This window comes from Anabrus simplex, chromosome 5 (genome assembly GCF_040414725.1).
Source record: "Anabrus simplex isolate iqAnaSimp1 chromosome 5, ASM4041472v1, whole genome shotgun sequence".
NCBI classification, from domain to species: domain Eukaryota; kingdom Metazoa; phylum Arthropoda; class Insecta; order Orthoptera; family Tettigoniidae; genus Anabrus; species Anabrus simplex.
In genome coordinates this window covers 364,487,024-364,505,665 of record NC_090269.1, presented here as the reverse complement: position 1 = coordinate 364,505,665, position 18,642 = coordinate 364,487,024, and the positions used below count along the sequence as shown (strand labels likewise).

Genomic DNA, 18,642 nt, shown 5'->3' with positions numbered 1-18,642 from the left:
AACAGATTTCAATACGGATTAAAACATGAGATTAGTCACTTGCTCTCTGTCTACTGTTCGAAACTTCTCACTAATCATATCCATGTACTTCTGTCTAATTTCCTCGTCCTGGAGATTTTCTACCCTTATTCATTTGCAGACAGATTTCACTTTCTCTATCCTAGGCCTAGAGATACTTAGTTCACTACAGATCAGATAGTGGTCTGTATCATTGAAAAATCTACAGAAAACCCGTACATTCCTAACAGATTTTCTGAATTCGAAGTCGGTTATGATATAGTCTAATATGGATCTGGTACCCCTAGCCTCCCATGTGTAGCGGTAAATAGCCTTATGCTTGAAGAATGTATTCGTAACTGCTAAACCCATACTATCACAGAAGTCCAGCAAACGCTTCCCATTCCCATTAGCTTCCATATCTTCCCTACACTTACCAATCACCCTTTCATATCCTTCAATTCTATTCCCAACTCTTGCATTGAAATCACCCATTAGCACTATTCTATCCTTGCTGTTGAGTCTGACCACGATGTCACTCAATGCCTCATAAAACTTGTCAACTTCTTCCTCATCTTCACCCTCACATGGTGAATACACGGAGACAATTTTAGTCCTAATTCCTCCAACTGACAAATCTACCCACATCATTCGCTCATTTATGTGCCTAACAGAAACTATGTTGCGTGCAATGGTATTCCTGATAAACAGCCCTACCCCAGACTCTGCCCTTTCCTTTCTAACACTCGTCAAGTACACTTTATGATCTCCTATCTCTTCCTCGTTATCTCCCTTATCCGAATATCACTTACTCCTAGCATATCGAGATGCATCCTCTTTTCTGACTCAGCCAGTTCTACTTTCTTTCTTCTATAAGCCCCATTAATATTGATAACTCCCCATTGAATTTCATTTCGTTCGCCAAGTTGTTTCCAAGGAGTCCCTCGCCTGTCAAATGGGAGTGGGACTCCATTACTCCCATAGGTCCTAGGCTTGCTTAAAATATTCTGAGCTCTGTAAATTCATGAAGCAGAATGCTACCCTACTTGCACATAGTCCAAGTGAGGATCTCTCCTCTAACGGGTTAGGGACCACCAGTGAATTGTATAGTCCTAGCTGCCTGAGCACAAGGAGGGCCATGACTCAGAATATGTCTGAGATGCCCACTCCTATTCCATAGCAACTGGTATCCCGACTCTCAGGACCACTTACTAGGCCACTCAACCGTTGCCCATGATTCACGAACTAGGACATGACTACAGTAACCCACACCATGAACCATATGCCAGAATATGTATTTAATTATAAAAATGACAAAACTATGTAAATAAATTTGAGTACCTTCAAATACCACTGGACTGAGCCAGGATTGAACCTGCCAACTCAGCCCGGCAATAAAACTATAATATTCTAATGTCAGAACACCTTGAAAGACTACAGATAGGAAGCTCATATTCACAGGACATGTGCATTAGTATGTTCTGAAGAAATGATTAGCATTTGAACCATGTCGGCCCTCAGGTTCAAGGTCCACATCAATATCTCAGCACACCACCACTGACTGGTAAAATGTGCCTGATATAGGCTTTTGGGCTTATGCCATGTCATAAGTATGGGCTGTGAAAGTATCAATTGCAATAAAATTAAACATAATTAAATAAAAAATATTTAAGCACATAATTATCCAAGCCTTACCAATAACATTATTACTGGTATTTTTTGATTACTTTTTCACATGCTCTTCTTATCTGTCCCTCCTAAAAGTCTCTGCTGGTTCCTAATCCTCCTGAAGGATTATAGTCCAGCCAATAATTAGTTGGTATCAGATCAAGACAGGATGATGAAGTATCTCCAATTATTATCTATTATTCCTAAAGTATAATATTATATTAAAATATTATAGTTTTATTGCCGGGCTGAGTTGGCAGGTTCGATCCTGGCTTAGTCCAGTGGTATTTGAAGGGACTCAAATACACTCATGTTCATAAAAATCAGAACATCTTGAAAGACTACAGATAGGAAGCTCATATTCACAGGACATGTGCATTAGTACGTTCTGAAGAAATGATTAGCATTTGAACCAAGTCGGCCCTCAGGTTCAAGGTCCACATCAATATCTCAACACACCACCACTGACTGGTAAAATGTGCCTGAGGCTCTCGTTGTCGCTATAAACTGAAGGTAATGGATCAGTGTGACTTGAGCAGACGTGCAGGATGCCTCACGGAGGTATGCAAGAATTGTACCGTCAAATGAGCGAGTTTGAAAGACGGTGTATTATTGGCATGAGAGAATGTGATGCATCCATCTGGGAAATAGCTGCTTGTGTGGGACAAAGTGTGTCAGCAGTGCAACGGGTGTGTACAGTATGGTTCAGAAAAGACTGTAGAACACAACGACATGGGTCTGGTTGCACCACCCAGACCACACCCCCGAAAAGATTGACACCTCATCCGAACGGCACTGCAGGACAGCTCTGCATCCTTCTCAGCTCTGGCGCAACAGTGGAACAGTGTAACACATTGTACACTATCAGGAGTGACAGTCCGTCACTGTTTATTATGGTCTGGGTTACCGGCACGTAGTCCAGTTCTCCGCTTACCTTTGACTAATGTGCATAAACATGCTAGACTGCAATGGTATACGGAACACCATCTCTGGGGACAGGAATGCCAGCAGATAGTGTTTTTGAACTAATCCAAGTTCTGTTTGTTTGGAAACGATGGCCTCATTTTGGTTTGTCACAGACAGGGGGACAGGCATCACATTGACTGCATTTGCACAAGACATACAGCACCAACTCAAGGCCTTACGGTGTAGGGTGCTATTGGGGTACAACCACAAATCACAGTTGGTACGTGTCCAGGGCGCTGTGACCAATCTGACCTACGTGAATGACATCCTGCAAACCGTAGCCATACCCTTTCTTCACCGCACCCCAGATGCCATATTTCAGCAGTACAATGCGCGATCACATGTTGCTGCATGAACATGTGCCTCCTTGTTGTCACAGGATGTCTGACTGTTGCCCTGGCCCGCCCAATCACCGGACTTGTCGCCAATCGAAAATATGTTGGATATGGTGAAACGACGGGTGCGGTGCTGTGACCCATTGCCAACCACCAAAGGTGAACTGTGGAACCAGGTCAATGCAGCATGGACGGCTATACCACAGGACGCCATTCGCGGCTTATACACGTCAATGCCATCACACATGGAACAAGTAATCAGTGCCCATAGAGGACCCAGTTCCTACTAGGCAGCAGGACACATGCTGAACCTAGGTGACTGAAATGCTAATCATTTCTGCAGAACATACTAATGAACATGTCCTGCGAATATGAACTTCCTATCTCTAGTCTTTCAAGGTGTTCTGTTTTTTATGAACATGAGTGTACATCAGCCTCGTGTCGGTAGATTTACTGACATGTAAAAGAACTCCCACGGAATTAAATTCATGCACCTCGGTGCCTCCAAAAACCGTAAAAGCAGTTAGTGGGATGTAAAGCCAATATACAATATATACAATCAGCCATTTCAATCATTAAAATGATGTGGCCTCTTTAAGTCGTGGGTATAGGTAGGCCTTCAACAGTCTTCTCCAAGTAGAACGGTCTTGGGCAGATCTCATCCAAGTGGTACCAGCGATCTTCTTGATATCTTTGTCCCATCTGTCCGGTGGTCTTCCTCTAGGCCTTCGATGTTCTCTCGGACTCCACTCCAGCACTAGTTTTGTCCATCTATCATCATTTCTTCGTGCAACATGGCCAGCCCACTGCCATTTTAAGGAGCGTACTCTCTCTAAGATGTCTTTAACCTTTGTAACAGACCGGATGTCATCAGCTCTTTTCCTATCTTTCTTTGTATAGCCTAGCATTGACCTTTCCATGGCTCTCTGTGCGGTCCGAAGTTTCCCTTTTGTGAATTCGTTCAGAGTCCAAGTCTCACAGCCATAAGTCAGCACAGGAAGGATGCATTGGTCAAATACTGTTTTCTTCAGATTTGCTGGCATTTTTGATCTTAATACTGAAGAATTCCTTCCAAATGCTTGCCATCCGAGCTTGATGCGCCTATAGATTTCTGGTCTTATGTCACCTGTCATATTTATAATCTGGCCAAGGTATATGTAATCACTGACCTCTTCTTCTTCTTCTTCTTCTTCTTCTTCTTCTTCTTCTTCTTCTTCTTATTATTATTATTATTATTATTATTATTATTATTATTATTATTATTATTATTATTATGATAGTTTTATTATCTCTTTCAACTAGTATAATATCAATCAATCAATCAATCAATCAATCAATCAATCAATCAATCAATCAATCAATCAATCAATCAATCAATCAATCAATCAATCAATCAATCAATCAATCAATCAATCAATCAATCAATCAATCAATCAATCAATCAATCAATCAATCAATCAATCAATCAATCAATCAATCAATCAATCAATCAATCAATCAATCAATCAATCAATCAATCAATCAATCAATCAATCAATCAATCAATCAATCAATCAATCAATCAATCAATCAATCAATCAATCAATCAATCAATCAATCAATCAATCAATCAATCAATCAATCAATCAATCAATCAATCAATCAATCAATCAATCAATCAATCAATCAATCAATCAATCAATCAATCAATCAATCAATCAATCAATCAATCAATCAATCAATCAATCAATCAATCAATCAATCAATCAATCAATCAATCAATCAATCAATCAATCAATCAATCAATCAATCAATCAATCAATCAATCAATCAATCAATCAATCAATCAATCAATCAATCAATCAATCAATCAATCAATCAATCAATCAATCAATCAATCAATCAATCAATCAATCAATCAATCAATCAATCAATCAATCAATCAATCAATCAATCAATCAATCAATCAATCAATCAATCAATCAATCAATCAATCAATCAATCAATCAATCAATCAATCAATCAATCAATCAATCAATCAATCAATCAATCAATCAATCAATCAATCAATCAATCAATCAATCAATCAATCAATCAATCAATCAATCAATCAATCAATCAATCAATCAATCAATCAATCAATCAATCAATCAATCAATCAATCAATCAATCAATCAATCAATCAATCAATCAATCAATCAATCAATCAATCAATCAATCAATCAATCAATCAATCAATCAATCAATCAATCAATCAATCAATCAATCAATCAATCAATCAATCAATCAATCAATCAATCAATCAATCAATCAATCAATCAATCAATCAATCAATCAATCAATCAATCAATCAATCAATCAATCAATCAATCAATCAATCAATCAATCAATCAATCAATCAATCAATCAATCAATCAATCAATCAATCAATCAATCAATCAATCAATCAATCAATCAATCAATCAATCAATCAATCAATCAATCAATCAATCAATCAATCAATCAATCAATCAATCAATCAATCAATCAATCAATCAATCAATCAATCAATCAATCAATCAATCAATCAATCAATCAATCAATCAATCAATCAATCAATCAATCAATCAATCAATCAATCAATCAATCAATCAATCAATCAATCAATCAATCAATCAATCAATCAATCAATCAATCAATCAATCAATCAATCAATCAATCAATCAATCAATCAATCAATCAATCAATCAATCAATCAATCAATCAATCAATCAATCAATCAATCAATCAATCAATCAATCAATCAATCAATCAATCAATCAATCAATCAATCAATCAATCAATCAATCAATCAATCAATCAATCAATCAATCAATCAATCAATCAATCAATCAATCAATCAATCAATCAATCAATCAATCAATCAATCAATCAATCAATCAATCAATCAATCAATCAATCAATCAATCAATCAATCAATCAATCAATCAATCAATCAATCAATCAATCAATCAATCAATCAATCAATCAATCAATCAATCAATCAATCAATCAATCAATCAATCAATCAATCAATCAATCAATCAATCAATCAATCAATCAATCAATCAATCAATCAATCAATCAATAGGGCTGTCATTCAGGTGGCAGATTCCCTAGCCCGCTTTGTGGCCATTATCATTATGGCTTTGAAGTCTAAATGGTCTGACACCATGATTAGGTGGTTTGAGTCCCGTTGGTCAAAAAATTTCCACCATCAGAATGTTGGCCAGCAGGGTAGGGGAGGTGGTGGGATACAATTTATTTCTAATGATTAGATTACATGCTAAAAGCCTGGATTAAATTTCAAACCTCTCCACAAGGTTCATATGGAGTGAGGCCATATGACGCTGTTGGTGATGATTTGTCCATCGGATGAAGAAGTTAAGCCTTGGGCAGACCCCTTGGTGCAATTTGAGAGGAGTAGGCTATGTGCTGGCACCAGGTTTCACCCTCTCCCTTCCTACTATCATATATCACGTCATTCATTTCCTCTCATTAACTCCTCTGATGATGTTGGCATCAGGAAGGGCATCCGGTCATAAAAATCCTCCACGACAGATTCATCTCACCTCATACCCAACCCCATAGAGAAACGGGACAAGGGTTGGACAAACAAACAAACAAACAAACAAACAAACAAACAAACAAACAAACAAACAAACAAACAAACAAACAAACAAACAAACAAACAAACAAACAGTTGTTTACATAGTCTTTTCTTAAAAGATTTCAAAGAACGTAAACATTTATCAAATATTTCCCTTGATAAATTATTCCAATCACTGATTTTGTTCTTCTTTTAATCATATCACAGGCAGATTTTCTTCAAGGGTAGTGCCTCATTTGTTGAAAAGTACAGATAAAAAGACTTTGTTGTGAGTAATTTGCCTGATGTATATATCTGTGGAGTACATTCTAGCCATTTTATTTCAGGACATGATGGTGACAAAAGAGCTGCTTCTGCTTGTCCTTTCTCTCCTTACTTCTGTTGGTAAGTATATTGTCTGCTGGTACTGAATATAGATTTATTTGTTTTGCCTGAAATTTCACAAGAGATCTTGCAAGAGGTCTCATACATTCATGTCAGACACTGATCCTGACCAAACATAGCACATTGAAGGTACATGATAAGACAAGCATGCAGGACAAATATGAATGCCAGAGGCCTGTTGGCCACTTTGCCACCCTAACCTGGGGGCGTAAGCTTGTCCCCAGACCAATGGTTTTGCCACTGGCCGGACCTAACCAAACCAGACAATGCTTTCCATACTTGCTGGACGTACATCATATTCCTCAAGTGTTGGCCACGTCACCTCAGCCGCATCATATTGGATTGTTAATGTCTCTTTTAAGAACCAGCTAGTGAAGTCTTAACCCAATTTATTGCCTGTAGATCGTTTTATGTCGTCTCAAACAGCCAAATATACCAGACCATTAACTTACATTTAGCTGCCACTACATGTCCCTTCGAATTATCTGTCATGATTGCAAACCTCAACTTTCTAAACATGTCATACATAATGTAATATAGATGCATGGACAGCAGTCGCGGAGTTTGTGCTCGCTCATGCCAGCGGATCCTGGACTTATACCAGGAGAACTATAATCCCAAAGCTGATGTACTCCATTCTAGCTAGCCTCTCAAACTAGTCTCAAATTTTTGGCACAGGTTGGAATTCAAAATTAACTCATGTGCTACATGTCCTGCCTGCTAATGATGAGAATTCCTTCAAATGCTCAAGATCTCTTACACCTGTTTTGACCCCCAAACAGTAGGTATAATAAATAATTTCTTACATTCATCCTCAAATACAGGGTTGTTCCTCGTATACTGTACCATGTTTAGTGAACTGGGTAGCATGGGATATAGTGAAGTTAATTATTACCTTACGCATCTCTTGACAGGCCATGGATACTTTTGAAAATTTCTACATAGAATAGGCAGAGCAAGTGATCCATTATGTATTTATTCTAATGATGCTGATGATGTACTTCACACCTGCATGTGCAGAAAGTATCCTACAAGAGAAAAAGAGTGATTTGGATGCTCATGAATGTCAGTAAAGGAGAAACAAAGGAAGAAGAAACCTGACAGGGTAAAAACACGATGCCGCTTTGAAGTATTGTGAGAGCGGTTTTGGGATGGAGATACACATCGTGAGAAAAGGGTGTGTGGTTTTTAGTAGGTAAGAATTCCACACGCTTGTGGAGTGCTAACCCTTCACAAGTATCTCATGAAAGGTTTTCCACACTCTCTCGTAAAAATAAAAATAAAAATTATTATTAAGTTTGGCTCGTTGGCTGAATGGTCAGCATCAAGGCCTTCAGTTCAGAGGGTCCCAGATTTGTTTCCTGGCCATGTCAGAGGATTTAAACAGATGTAATTAAAATCCTGGAACCTGTGAATGGATATTTGTGCTTGTCCCAACATACTCACTCTTCATACACAAACAAAATACCACACTACCGCCCACCACAGAAACACACAATAGTGAATACATCCTTCCACACAGGGTTGGCATAAGGAAGGGTATCTGGCCATAAAACAGGGCCAAGTCCACATGTGCACATCCGTGATTCCACCAGGGTGTGGGAGAAGTGCAATAATAATAATAATAATAATAATAATAATAATAATAATAATAATAATAATAATAATAATAATAATAATAATAATAATAATAATAATAATAATAATAATAATAACGTATGTTCAGTCCATCAGCGATGCCGCTGGTGGGATCCTCAACAGCTCTGCCATCAGCTGTCATAGATTGCGTAGGCATCACTGAAGAGGCGTACTAGGGAAATGAGGAGTGAGGTAGTTTCCCGTTGCTTTCCTCACCGAGCCAGAGTTGCTATTACATATCAGTCTGCCAAGCCCACTGAAATGCATACACCAACCGACGCTATGAGCAACATTTTCACACCATTCATAGCAGGGACTGGCTGCATAAGGATTGACATTACTAGCATCGCTCATACCTCAGTCACTTTCATATTGTCAAAGCCAAGGATAAGACAGAGACAAATCTATGAAAGTAACAAAATTGCTCTAGTCTATACCAGAAGACATAGTGCATTGTAAACACTAGGCCCTGCCAGCAAAGGAATAATAATAATAATAATAATAATAATAATAATAATAATAATAATAATAATAATAATAATAATAATAATAATAATAATAATAATAATAATAATAATAATAATAATAATAATTTAGTCAATTAGTTTTCAAGTCCATGTTACATCCATTGATTCTACGCATTTATATACACACTTTTTGCACACCATTTACGGCACCAGGACCGCCTCCATCTGGTCCACCATTCTTTGTAAGTCCTCTGTCCACAACTCGTTATCCAAGTTGCCTCGTCTGAAGTCGATTAGCACACTCTCACACGTTCTTTTTAGTACGATGGTCTGTAGGTAGGTCTGTAGCTGTTTGCTCACTTCCAATTTGTCCATGTGCTTCTTGAACAAGTTGGTAACTAGCCCGTCCCACGTTATTACCACAGGGACCATCGTCACCTTGGCTCCATTGTACATAAGTGAGAGTTCGTTGGCTAGCATCTCGTACTTTCTTCCTTTAGTGGTTTCAGTCTGTTTTAGGATATTTTTGTTTGTGATTCCAACTTCAATTAACAGGATTTCATTCCTTAAAAGGTCATGTATCATCAGATCTGGTTTGTTGTGTTCAATGCGAAGCTCAGTTTGTATGATGACGTCTGACTTCATTCTAATCCACTGATTGGATATGACATTTTCCACTTTATAGTTCTTTGTTTTCTTAGAATTATTCAGCCCATACTTTTTTGTGAACATGAAATGCAAGCATCTAACAATGTCATTGTGGCGTTTCTTGTAATCCAAATTAAGCATTCATCCACATTGTGTTGCCAGATGGTCTAGTGTCTTATTGCCCTGGTTGCAGGGTTGGAATATACTCCCATGACTAAATAATAATAATAATAATAATAATAATAATAATAATAATAATAATAATAATAATAATATTTTTTTTTTTTTTTGCGAGGGAGTGTGGAAAATCTTTCATAAGACGCTTGTGAGGGTCCGCACTCAACAAGTGTGTGGAGATTCTTACCCACTATAAACCACACTCCCTTTTCCCACGACGTTTATCTCCGCCCCGGAAACCGCTCTCGCATTACTTCAGGACGGATGTCGTGCTTAATGCATCTTGTACTTCATCTTCCTTCTTCTGCTTTACTGTCTGTCGTAATCATCCAGGTCCTTCTTCTTCTGACGCAGAATATTTTCTACGTAAACTGCCACCTGGTCCAAGATTCTTGACTTCGTAGCATTACTGACACGATCCCTTCTGGCGTCATTTCTCCCTGCATAACTTCTAAGCATCTTCTTTGCGGCAGCCAATGAACACACACAAAGAAAGTATGTAATACGTCATCGATATCACCGCAGTATATGCACGCCGGACTAGTTGCTAGCCCTAGTCTATGAAGAAATTTTCGGAAGTATCCATGACCTGTCAAGAACTGTGTGAGATAGTAGTTCACCTCACCATGGTTTCGGCCAACCCATACGCCCAGAGAAATTATCAATCTTTTAGTCCATTTTCCTCTAAAATCATCTTCCCATCTTGTCTGCCATCGTTGCATTCTGCGACTAAGAGCCAAAGCCTTTGCCCTTTTCCTTCCTAGCTCTTCTTGTGTGAGCCAAATTTCTTGTCTTTCGAAGGCCAACAAGTCAATAGGAGCTACTGCTGCTACTACTAGAATCGCAGGTTCAGATACTGTACGATATGCGCAAGCAATTCGTAAAGCTGCTCTCCGTTGTACAGCCGCAATTCTTTTCCGATATTTCGCAATTTTTAACGATTCAGCCCAAATTTCCGAACTGTATAGCAGTATCGATTGAACAGTCGACATGAGAAGCCGCCTTTTACTAGATTTTGGCCCTTTGATATTTCCCATGAGTCTACTAAGTGCAGTCATGGTTTTTGCCGCCTTATCTGTTACCCGTTGGATGTGGTCCCAATATGTAAGCTTAGTATCAAGCGTTACACCAAGATATTTTGTGCTCCTAGTTGTTTCGATGGCTATCTGCCCGATCTGCATCGGTACAACAGTATTAATCCTTTTCCTCGTCAAGAGGACAATTTCCGTTTTATGATCTGCGAGTTCTAACTTTTGATTTATCATCCATTCTTTGACACGTCGCATCACCTGATTCAATTTAAATTGAGCCAGCTCTAGGTTACGAGTTACTATCACAGTAGCCACATCATCAGCATAACCCACAAGTTTTACATCTTCTGGCATCTCCAGCCGTAACAAACCATCATACATGATATTCCAAATGTGTGGTCCGAGAATTGAGCCTTGCGCTGCACCAGCTGTGAGCCATTTTCTTCTCTGACCATCTTCCGTGTCGTATAACAATGTGCGGTCTTTCAAATAGTCTCGCAGTATATACATGAGATATTCTGGTAGCTTGAAAGTTTCTTTTAGAGCTTCCAAAATATCACTCCATCTTGCCGAGTTGAAAGCATTTTTAACATCTAGAGTCACAAGAAGCGTCAGCTTTCTAGAGTAATGATTACCCATTTGAGCTCGTTCTGCTGTCTTCACCACTTCTTTCACGGCATCTAGAGTTGAGTGGCCTCTGCGAAATCCATGTTGTTGGTCAGATAGGTCGCCAGGTAATCGGACTGCTGCTAGTATTCTCGGTTGTAATAGCTTCTCTAAACCTTTCCCAATAATAATAATAATAATAATAATAATAATAATAATAATAATAATAATAATAATAATAATAATAATAATAATAATAACCGTAATTCTTCCATGTATTCTATGTGTTCTCCAGAAGTATGTTGAATGAGAATAAGTACTGTAGAAGGTGATTGTTTTGAGGAATAATTCTCTTGAAATTCATTGTGGTCTTTAATCCGTGATTCCAAGAAAGTTACTATTAATCTTCTATGAAGTACTGAGTTTAAATTTAAGTATACCATTTTTTAAAAATCAGCCTTTAATTTTAAGATGTAAACTTCTGATTCTTGCAGATTGCTATGTAAGTTTCAGTGAGACTTTTTTAAGATATATCGTCTTTATGCGTGCCTAGAAAAACCGCTATGTGATAATATTTCAGCTTAGAACTCTGACTAGAAAGGTTCTGTCACCTAAAGTTCAGTATTGTATGGACTATATCAATGAATTTTCATTCTAAAGGTTACATGTGCTGCAGGTCAGTATTTCTCTCATCAAAATTGTCACATAGTGGTATTTTGAGGCACAGCGATGATAAGTTTTGTAGTTCTCAGATGGTTCCTCAGCCTACTAGAATTTATTTCTCTTGCTCTTTACTGTTATGCAACCTATAAATACAGGAGATATATTGTGTTTTGCTTTCAGTGATTGCTGACACAGAGTGTGCTCAAAGGAAGTATGGCACAACAAGAATAGTATGTGTGTGTAATGCTACGTACTGTGATACTATAGATCCAATCACTGTTCAACCCTCTGGGCAGTATGTATGGTACACCACAACCAAAGAAGGTCTTAGATTTCACAAGACAACTGGGAGATTCAATGTCTCTGGACGTTTATTTGGTGAGACAAAAATAACTGCTTTTTTCCTTTTAGTTATAATTAATATTGCAATACAATATTTATTCACATAATCTCCTAATAGCAAATATATGCAACAATTTCACTTGAATATGATACATTCTATAATAAATTCCAATAAAAATATATTAGGCTACACAAATTTATTACCAAGGCTCGAAAGATCCTGGGTGTGAGGTCGCCATGGCAACTGGAAATAAGACTCTGGCATCTAGGTTTTTTTGATGTTAGTATTCCCAATTTTTTTACCTACCAGGTGATCTGCTTTTTATGTGGCTGGATAAGTTAAAAAACAAATTATAATAAATTTATTACTAGATAGAGTTCAAAGCTTCAGATTTACCTTGAATGCCAAATATATTTAATTCCATTGGGTAACAAGTGTACATTTACAAGGGTAGAACAATAGTACCAGTTCTTCTCTTCAAGCTGACAATGAAGCTATGGTGCAAGATGGATCAAAACACCCAGAGGAAAAGTTGCTCAAGAGCGAACAGCATTGAAGTGTGCACCAGGGTATTTGACACTTTTACTGAAGAATTATGGAAGAAAAAGAAATCAAAACTTTGGAGCTGCACTTTAAGAACCAACTTATGAGTTGTACCATAGACTTTGAAAAAGTACTGTGAAGCAAAGCACTCTACACAAATGATATATTCAAAGTACTTGACAAGGGAATGAAGTTAGCTTTTGAACAAAGTTGTGTCAAAGAAAGACAGATTTCTGATTTAAGGCAAGCTGCTTCGCATCATGTCAGTGTGATCTGCATGAAGAGTTTCTTGTGAGGGACGGTTTAGTTTAATCCTAGAACACTAACCCTTTGTAAATTTTACAATGGTAGGTAATACAGTATAATGCATTGCCTTTTGCACAATTGTGTCTACTACCATTTTGTGTAGCTGAATTTCTTGAGGAGTTCTTGACTGTGGTGTGTGCGATTGGTGATATCTTTGTTTATTGGGTGGGTGCCACCATATTGACGAGCAGTTAGTGATAGTGCAATCATCATCATCATCATCGTTCACAATCTCCAGTAGCCTGGGTGTGGTGTAAAAGCCCCCCTTTTTCTGTCCATGAACCACGGTTCTCATAATCTTCTCCCAATCTTATCCTCTCTCCCCGATATCTTTCTTCACCAGATTGGTCCATTTTCCTCTGGGTCTGCCCACTGGTCTTTTTCCTTTTACTTCTCTTTCGTATTCTCTTCTTGCAGTCCTGCCTGCACTCGTCCTTCTTACATGGCCAAACTACTTCAGTATTGCTTTCTGGATCCTCTGCAGTAGTGAGTCTCTACTCTCAGACTTTTTCATTCCTGAACTTGTCCTTCTGGTCTTCTGTAGCATGGTGCAATATAGAATGAATTTATGGGATCTCACAGTGATTTTGTTTTTAATTGACTTAAAGGCACATACGTTATTATTACGATTTAAACAGTCACTTACTGTTTCTTAAGTATACACATGTGTTTTTATGTCACTATCAACTCTGTGTCTGTTACCATAGGGCACTGTAGAAGAGAAATCAGAAGAATGCAAATGGCTACGTGAATAGGCCTACCAGATAAAATTATTGATGATGTAGAAATAGACCAATTAGTGTATGAATCAGATGATGAAGAAGATGAGGCAAGGAGTGGGGAATATGACTTTGTGAAAGATGTTAGTGACGAATATTTGAATTACAAAGATGAGAAAAAGCATCTAAGTCCTGAAGGAGCAAACAAAATTAGTGTTTGTGATACATCATTTCATCTTTTGTCATCTGAGTCCTCTGAAGATGATGAACCAGAAAATTCTGATTTTGATTGCAATATAATATTTATCAAGAAACGAAGTGCTACAGGGTGTTTATTGAGAGGCATGTAAACAAATTAGAACTACAGGAAATTATTGCAGTTGAACTTGTAAAATGTGTGTTTATGCCTTTTATACATTTACACATATTTTATTTATTTTCATGGTAGTTTTGGTTTCTTCGTGCTATAAAAACCCACATTCATCATTTTATGGGTTTATTTTAATATGTTTTATAATAAAATTAAGTTCTTATAAAATGTGTTAATGTAATATTTCCTATGGATCAAGTTTGCTATATTTAATAAACAATTGCATCAAATTACTTAATATCTATGTATTTTGATTCATGTTAGGTTTAAGAACTCCAAATATCTAAAATTGTACCAAATACTAGCTGTTAGATGGAAAATATAACAATAGTAAATTGGAGTAGTGAAATTTACGAAGGGTTAGTAATAATGTGTGGTGAATGACAGTTAGTGTTCTAGGGTTGATAAACCTGATAAATAACAATATGAGGTCATCATTGAGGTCAGCAAGCCATAACAGTTTAATGTTTAAATGGCTCATCATTAGAGAATTTTAATCCATCCAGAACAGTGAAACATTGGTATTTCAGTGCTCGAATTACAAGACATATGCGTGCACATAAAGCACACAAAACACGTACTGCTGTTTTTACTGCATTAGTGCAAGAACTGAATGGGTAATACACGAAGAAGAAACTGTTAAAGCCAGCAATTGGTTTGTCACTGGCTTTCTTTTTCCAAGATTATGATTTGGTAATGGTAGAATGCTGGCCTTTTGAACGCAAGATGGAGGGTTCAATACTGGTGCAGTCCAGTGGTATTTGAAAGAATACTCAAATATGCCAGCCTTGTGTCAATAGATTTATTGGCATGTAAAAGAACTCCTGCAGGAAATAATTCTAGCAGATTGGTGACTCCAAAAAACATAAAAATAGTTAGTGCTACGCAAAGCCAATAACATTAATTGGGTATATGCCTAGGTAGGTGGCATTTAGAGGTGTTGAAATGAAACAGTTCTATGTTGTTGGCTTCCAGCAGGAAACAAAACTTGATGCATCATCCTGTCCAAGAAAAATAGATTGAGTGGGGAAAGAAGTTCCCTAGATTGCTGAGTGGGCCAGTGTGGAGTTTGCTGCTGTAGTGGAAATTTTGGCTATGTAGGGGAATTAAAACAGTGGTTTCTTTAACAATTTTATATGTCTATCTTATATTCAACCCTTTTCTGTATTGATTATGTAACATAAACATAAACCATTGAAACCTTTTTATTATTTCAGAGAGACCTGCCCATTTTGTCGTTAATCCATCAAAAACCTATCAAACCATCATTGGTTTTGGTGGAGCATTCACTGATTCTTCTGGGATCGATATTGAATCTCTAAGTACACAGACCCAAGAAAACCTTCTGCGGTAATGTTTCACAAACCAAATTTAAAATATAGATTGTTTAAGCTCTACTTTAAAACATTCAAGTTATTTTTCTTGAGATGAAACTGTATTGTTTTTTGTTGTTGTTATTAATAATCCTGATGTTATACTCTTTCCATGACATGGTCCATTTTCAAGGTTCTTTCTACTGTAAAAGTGATGCTCTCATTTACACTTCAACAGGGAGCTGATCACAAATGATGTTCCAAGTACCTAATACGGTATAAATCTACACCAATACAGACCACTTTGTTAAATTTCAGCTCACTATTCCTATGACTTCTCTCTACTTCAGATAATATAACAATTCTCAAACATACTAGTATGGTCTAAACTTCTGAGAGTTATGCGTTAAATCTAAGTTAAATGATCTGGTGGATGGTAAGAATGGGAGATTATTTTCAAATATAATGTATAAAAAACAAAACAAACCCGTGGCATAACAGCTCATTAACTCATGAGAGGTTGCACAGGGCCTTAGATAACCCATCACAATTTTATTTATTTGCTGTTTCCACATTCTATGATATACGGACTTCACCCACCATATAACTTTGCTCACACTTCTTCTGTATTTTGTGTGGGCAGTAATCTATTAGCAGAAAGGATAAAGTTCAACAAAGAGGTATTATTGTCAAGTTGTGCTACAATATGTTTCATTAGGCTCCAAGCCAGCAGTCCCATCTACAGGATGAACAGCTGCTTCAGTCTAGTGTGTACTTGTAACTGCACTCTTCAAGTATTTATTGAACATTATGAATAAATTATCAAACGCAAGAAGCTAGTGTGTTATTTCTTCTACAGGTTGTGGAAGAGGAACACTTTCATTGGTAAAAATAGTGAGAGTGAAGATGTACTAGATAGAGGTAGCTGAATCTAATAGCAATATACATTTGTTATTATTAAGCGCAGTATGCATACATACTTGAATACACAAAAGAAATGCTTTCACTGGGTTTTGGCAAATGTTCTGACACTTTCATTCTGTTAACACAGTCCATTAGATGGTATCACGAGTAGGGCATACACAGAGTTGGCAGGTACAGTCCTCCCATAGATTGTAGAATCTGCTGGTTAGACATATCTTCCCATGCAACCCAAAGTGTGTACATATATGGCATAACTTGTAGTTAGGCCCTCTCCAGATACTAGTCTTCACTACTTCTTTGTTGAAGAACTCTTCTGGAATCTGCTGAACTTTATGTTGTCTTTCTTCTAGTACAACAAAGAACAGAGTACGTCTACTGAAGAAGAAGAAAATTAATACCTTAGCAACGATGATATACCTATTTCAAAAGGCTGGTATTTCAAGTGGAGAAGAATACAGCCTCCTCAAAATTCAGTTGCACCAATCTCATTTGCTGGGAAAATCACGGGAATAGAATCAGCTTTTGGGTGATTAATTGGTGTGTGTTTGCAGTTTCGCCTAGATGTGCCATTTGGGCTCATCAGTTAGATTGGCACGCCCCTCCAAGACTCTGCTTAGCAGTAGCAGATCTACTGCTTGGTCCCACCGTGTAAGCAAATAGGGACTGCTAACCTATTAAAGGAGAAGTGAATTCTCTGTTTTCTAAAATATATACTCCCCATGGAGATAAAACTCCCCATGGGTCTTAAAATCTACAGCAAGAAGTGTGAATTTCTCATGGAAGCTTGGAATCTTCTTCTCATTAAAAAAAAATAATTTATGAATGATATGTTGTAATGTATAAAATTTATAAATTTTGAAATCAAAAGTATGAGAGAAGTCTAATAATTTATGCAATGCTTGTCGATTCTCTATCAGTAGGCCTACTACATAATCTATGAATACCACATCATTTATGAATAGTAAATGCCCATTTATTTCTGGAGGTACATATGGCCCTGAGGTTCACTCAGCCTACACCAAAAATGAGTACCAAGTTAATTCCTGGGGGCAAAGGCGGCCGGGCGTAGAGCTAACCACTCTACCCCATCACGTGCCGAGGTTAACAATGGTGCAAGCCTTTACCTTCCACTTCTCCAAGGGCCTTCATGGCCTGTACGGAGGTGAATTTGCTTTAAATGCCCATTTATAATACGGTATTTTCCAAATAAATATACTTGCTTATTAGTAAAGATAATGGTTTCAAACATATAAAAGAAACAAGAGTTGCTGAAGTGGATTAAATCTCAGAGGTCAGAAATAACTCTATACTACCTCTAGCATTAATTAAGTAAATGCTACCTCTCAAGGGTGAAGGGTCTTGATCTGCCAAGGCTGCTGCTTATCCAAATGGCCTGCTAATATTGGAATGTCACGTGACCAGTGTGATGACATCATCAGTCATATTAGACCTGCTTGACTTTTGTGACTGGGTCTGCTGCCTCTCATATCAGCAGCTCCTCTGTTGCTGGAACAAGGCTGAGTGAACTTCACTCCAGTCCTCAGCTTAGCTCAGAATTAAAATACTTGGACTGGCTGGGAATCAAATCTGGGGCCTCGAGGCAAGAGGCAAGTTTACTACTCCTACACCATGGCGTTGTAGGTTGTAGGTAAGTGGGTTGGCGCGGGATGATTCTCTCTTGGTCTATGAGCAATTAATACAATCTTCTTCACTCCTTTTTAAAATCCTGATAACATAGTTAAATGAATAATTTGATAATTCTATAAATTTATTGATTACTTTTTACTGTGTACGGGGTTTGCTTTGTAAGGACTTGATAATTTAAAGACAACATATGATTACTCTATTAGTCCGACTCCTTGGCTGAATGGTCAGCACTGAGGCCTTCGGTTCAGAGGGTCCTGAGTTTGATTCCCAGCCGAGTCGGGGATTTTTAT

General features: G+C 37.5%; 1 protein-coding gene across 2 annotated transcripts in view; it reads left to right on the top strand.

Annotated features, from left to right (window-relative positions):
* Positions 1 to 18,642, top strand: part of Gba1b (Glucocerebrosidase 1b) — a 133,901-nt gene that overhangs the window by 81,720 nt on the left and 33,539 nt on the right. For both annotated transcript variants that reach the window (XM_067147679.2, XM_067147680.2), the window contains 3 exons: positions 6,900 to 6,957; positions 12,368 to 12,565; positions 15,686 to 15,818. In XM_067147679.2, coding sequence (XP_067003780.2) covers positions 6,903 to 6,957; positions 12,368 to 12,565; positions 15,686 to 15,818 — 386 coding nt within the window. In that variant the 5' untranslated portion in view covers positions 6,900 to 6,902. The remainder of the gene's footprint in view (positions 1 to 6,899; positions 6,958 to 12,367; positions 12,566 to 15,685; positions 15,819 to 18,642) is intronic.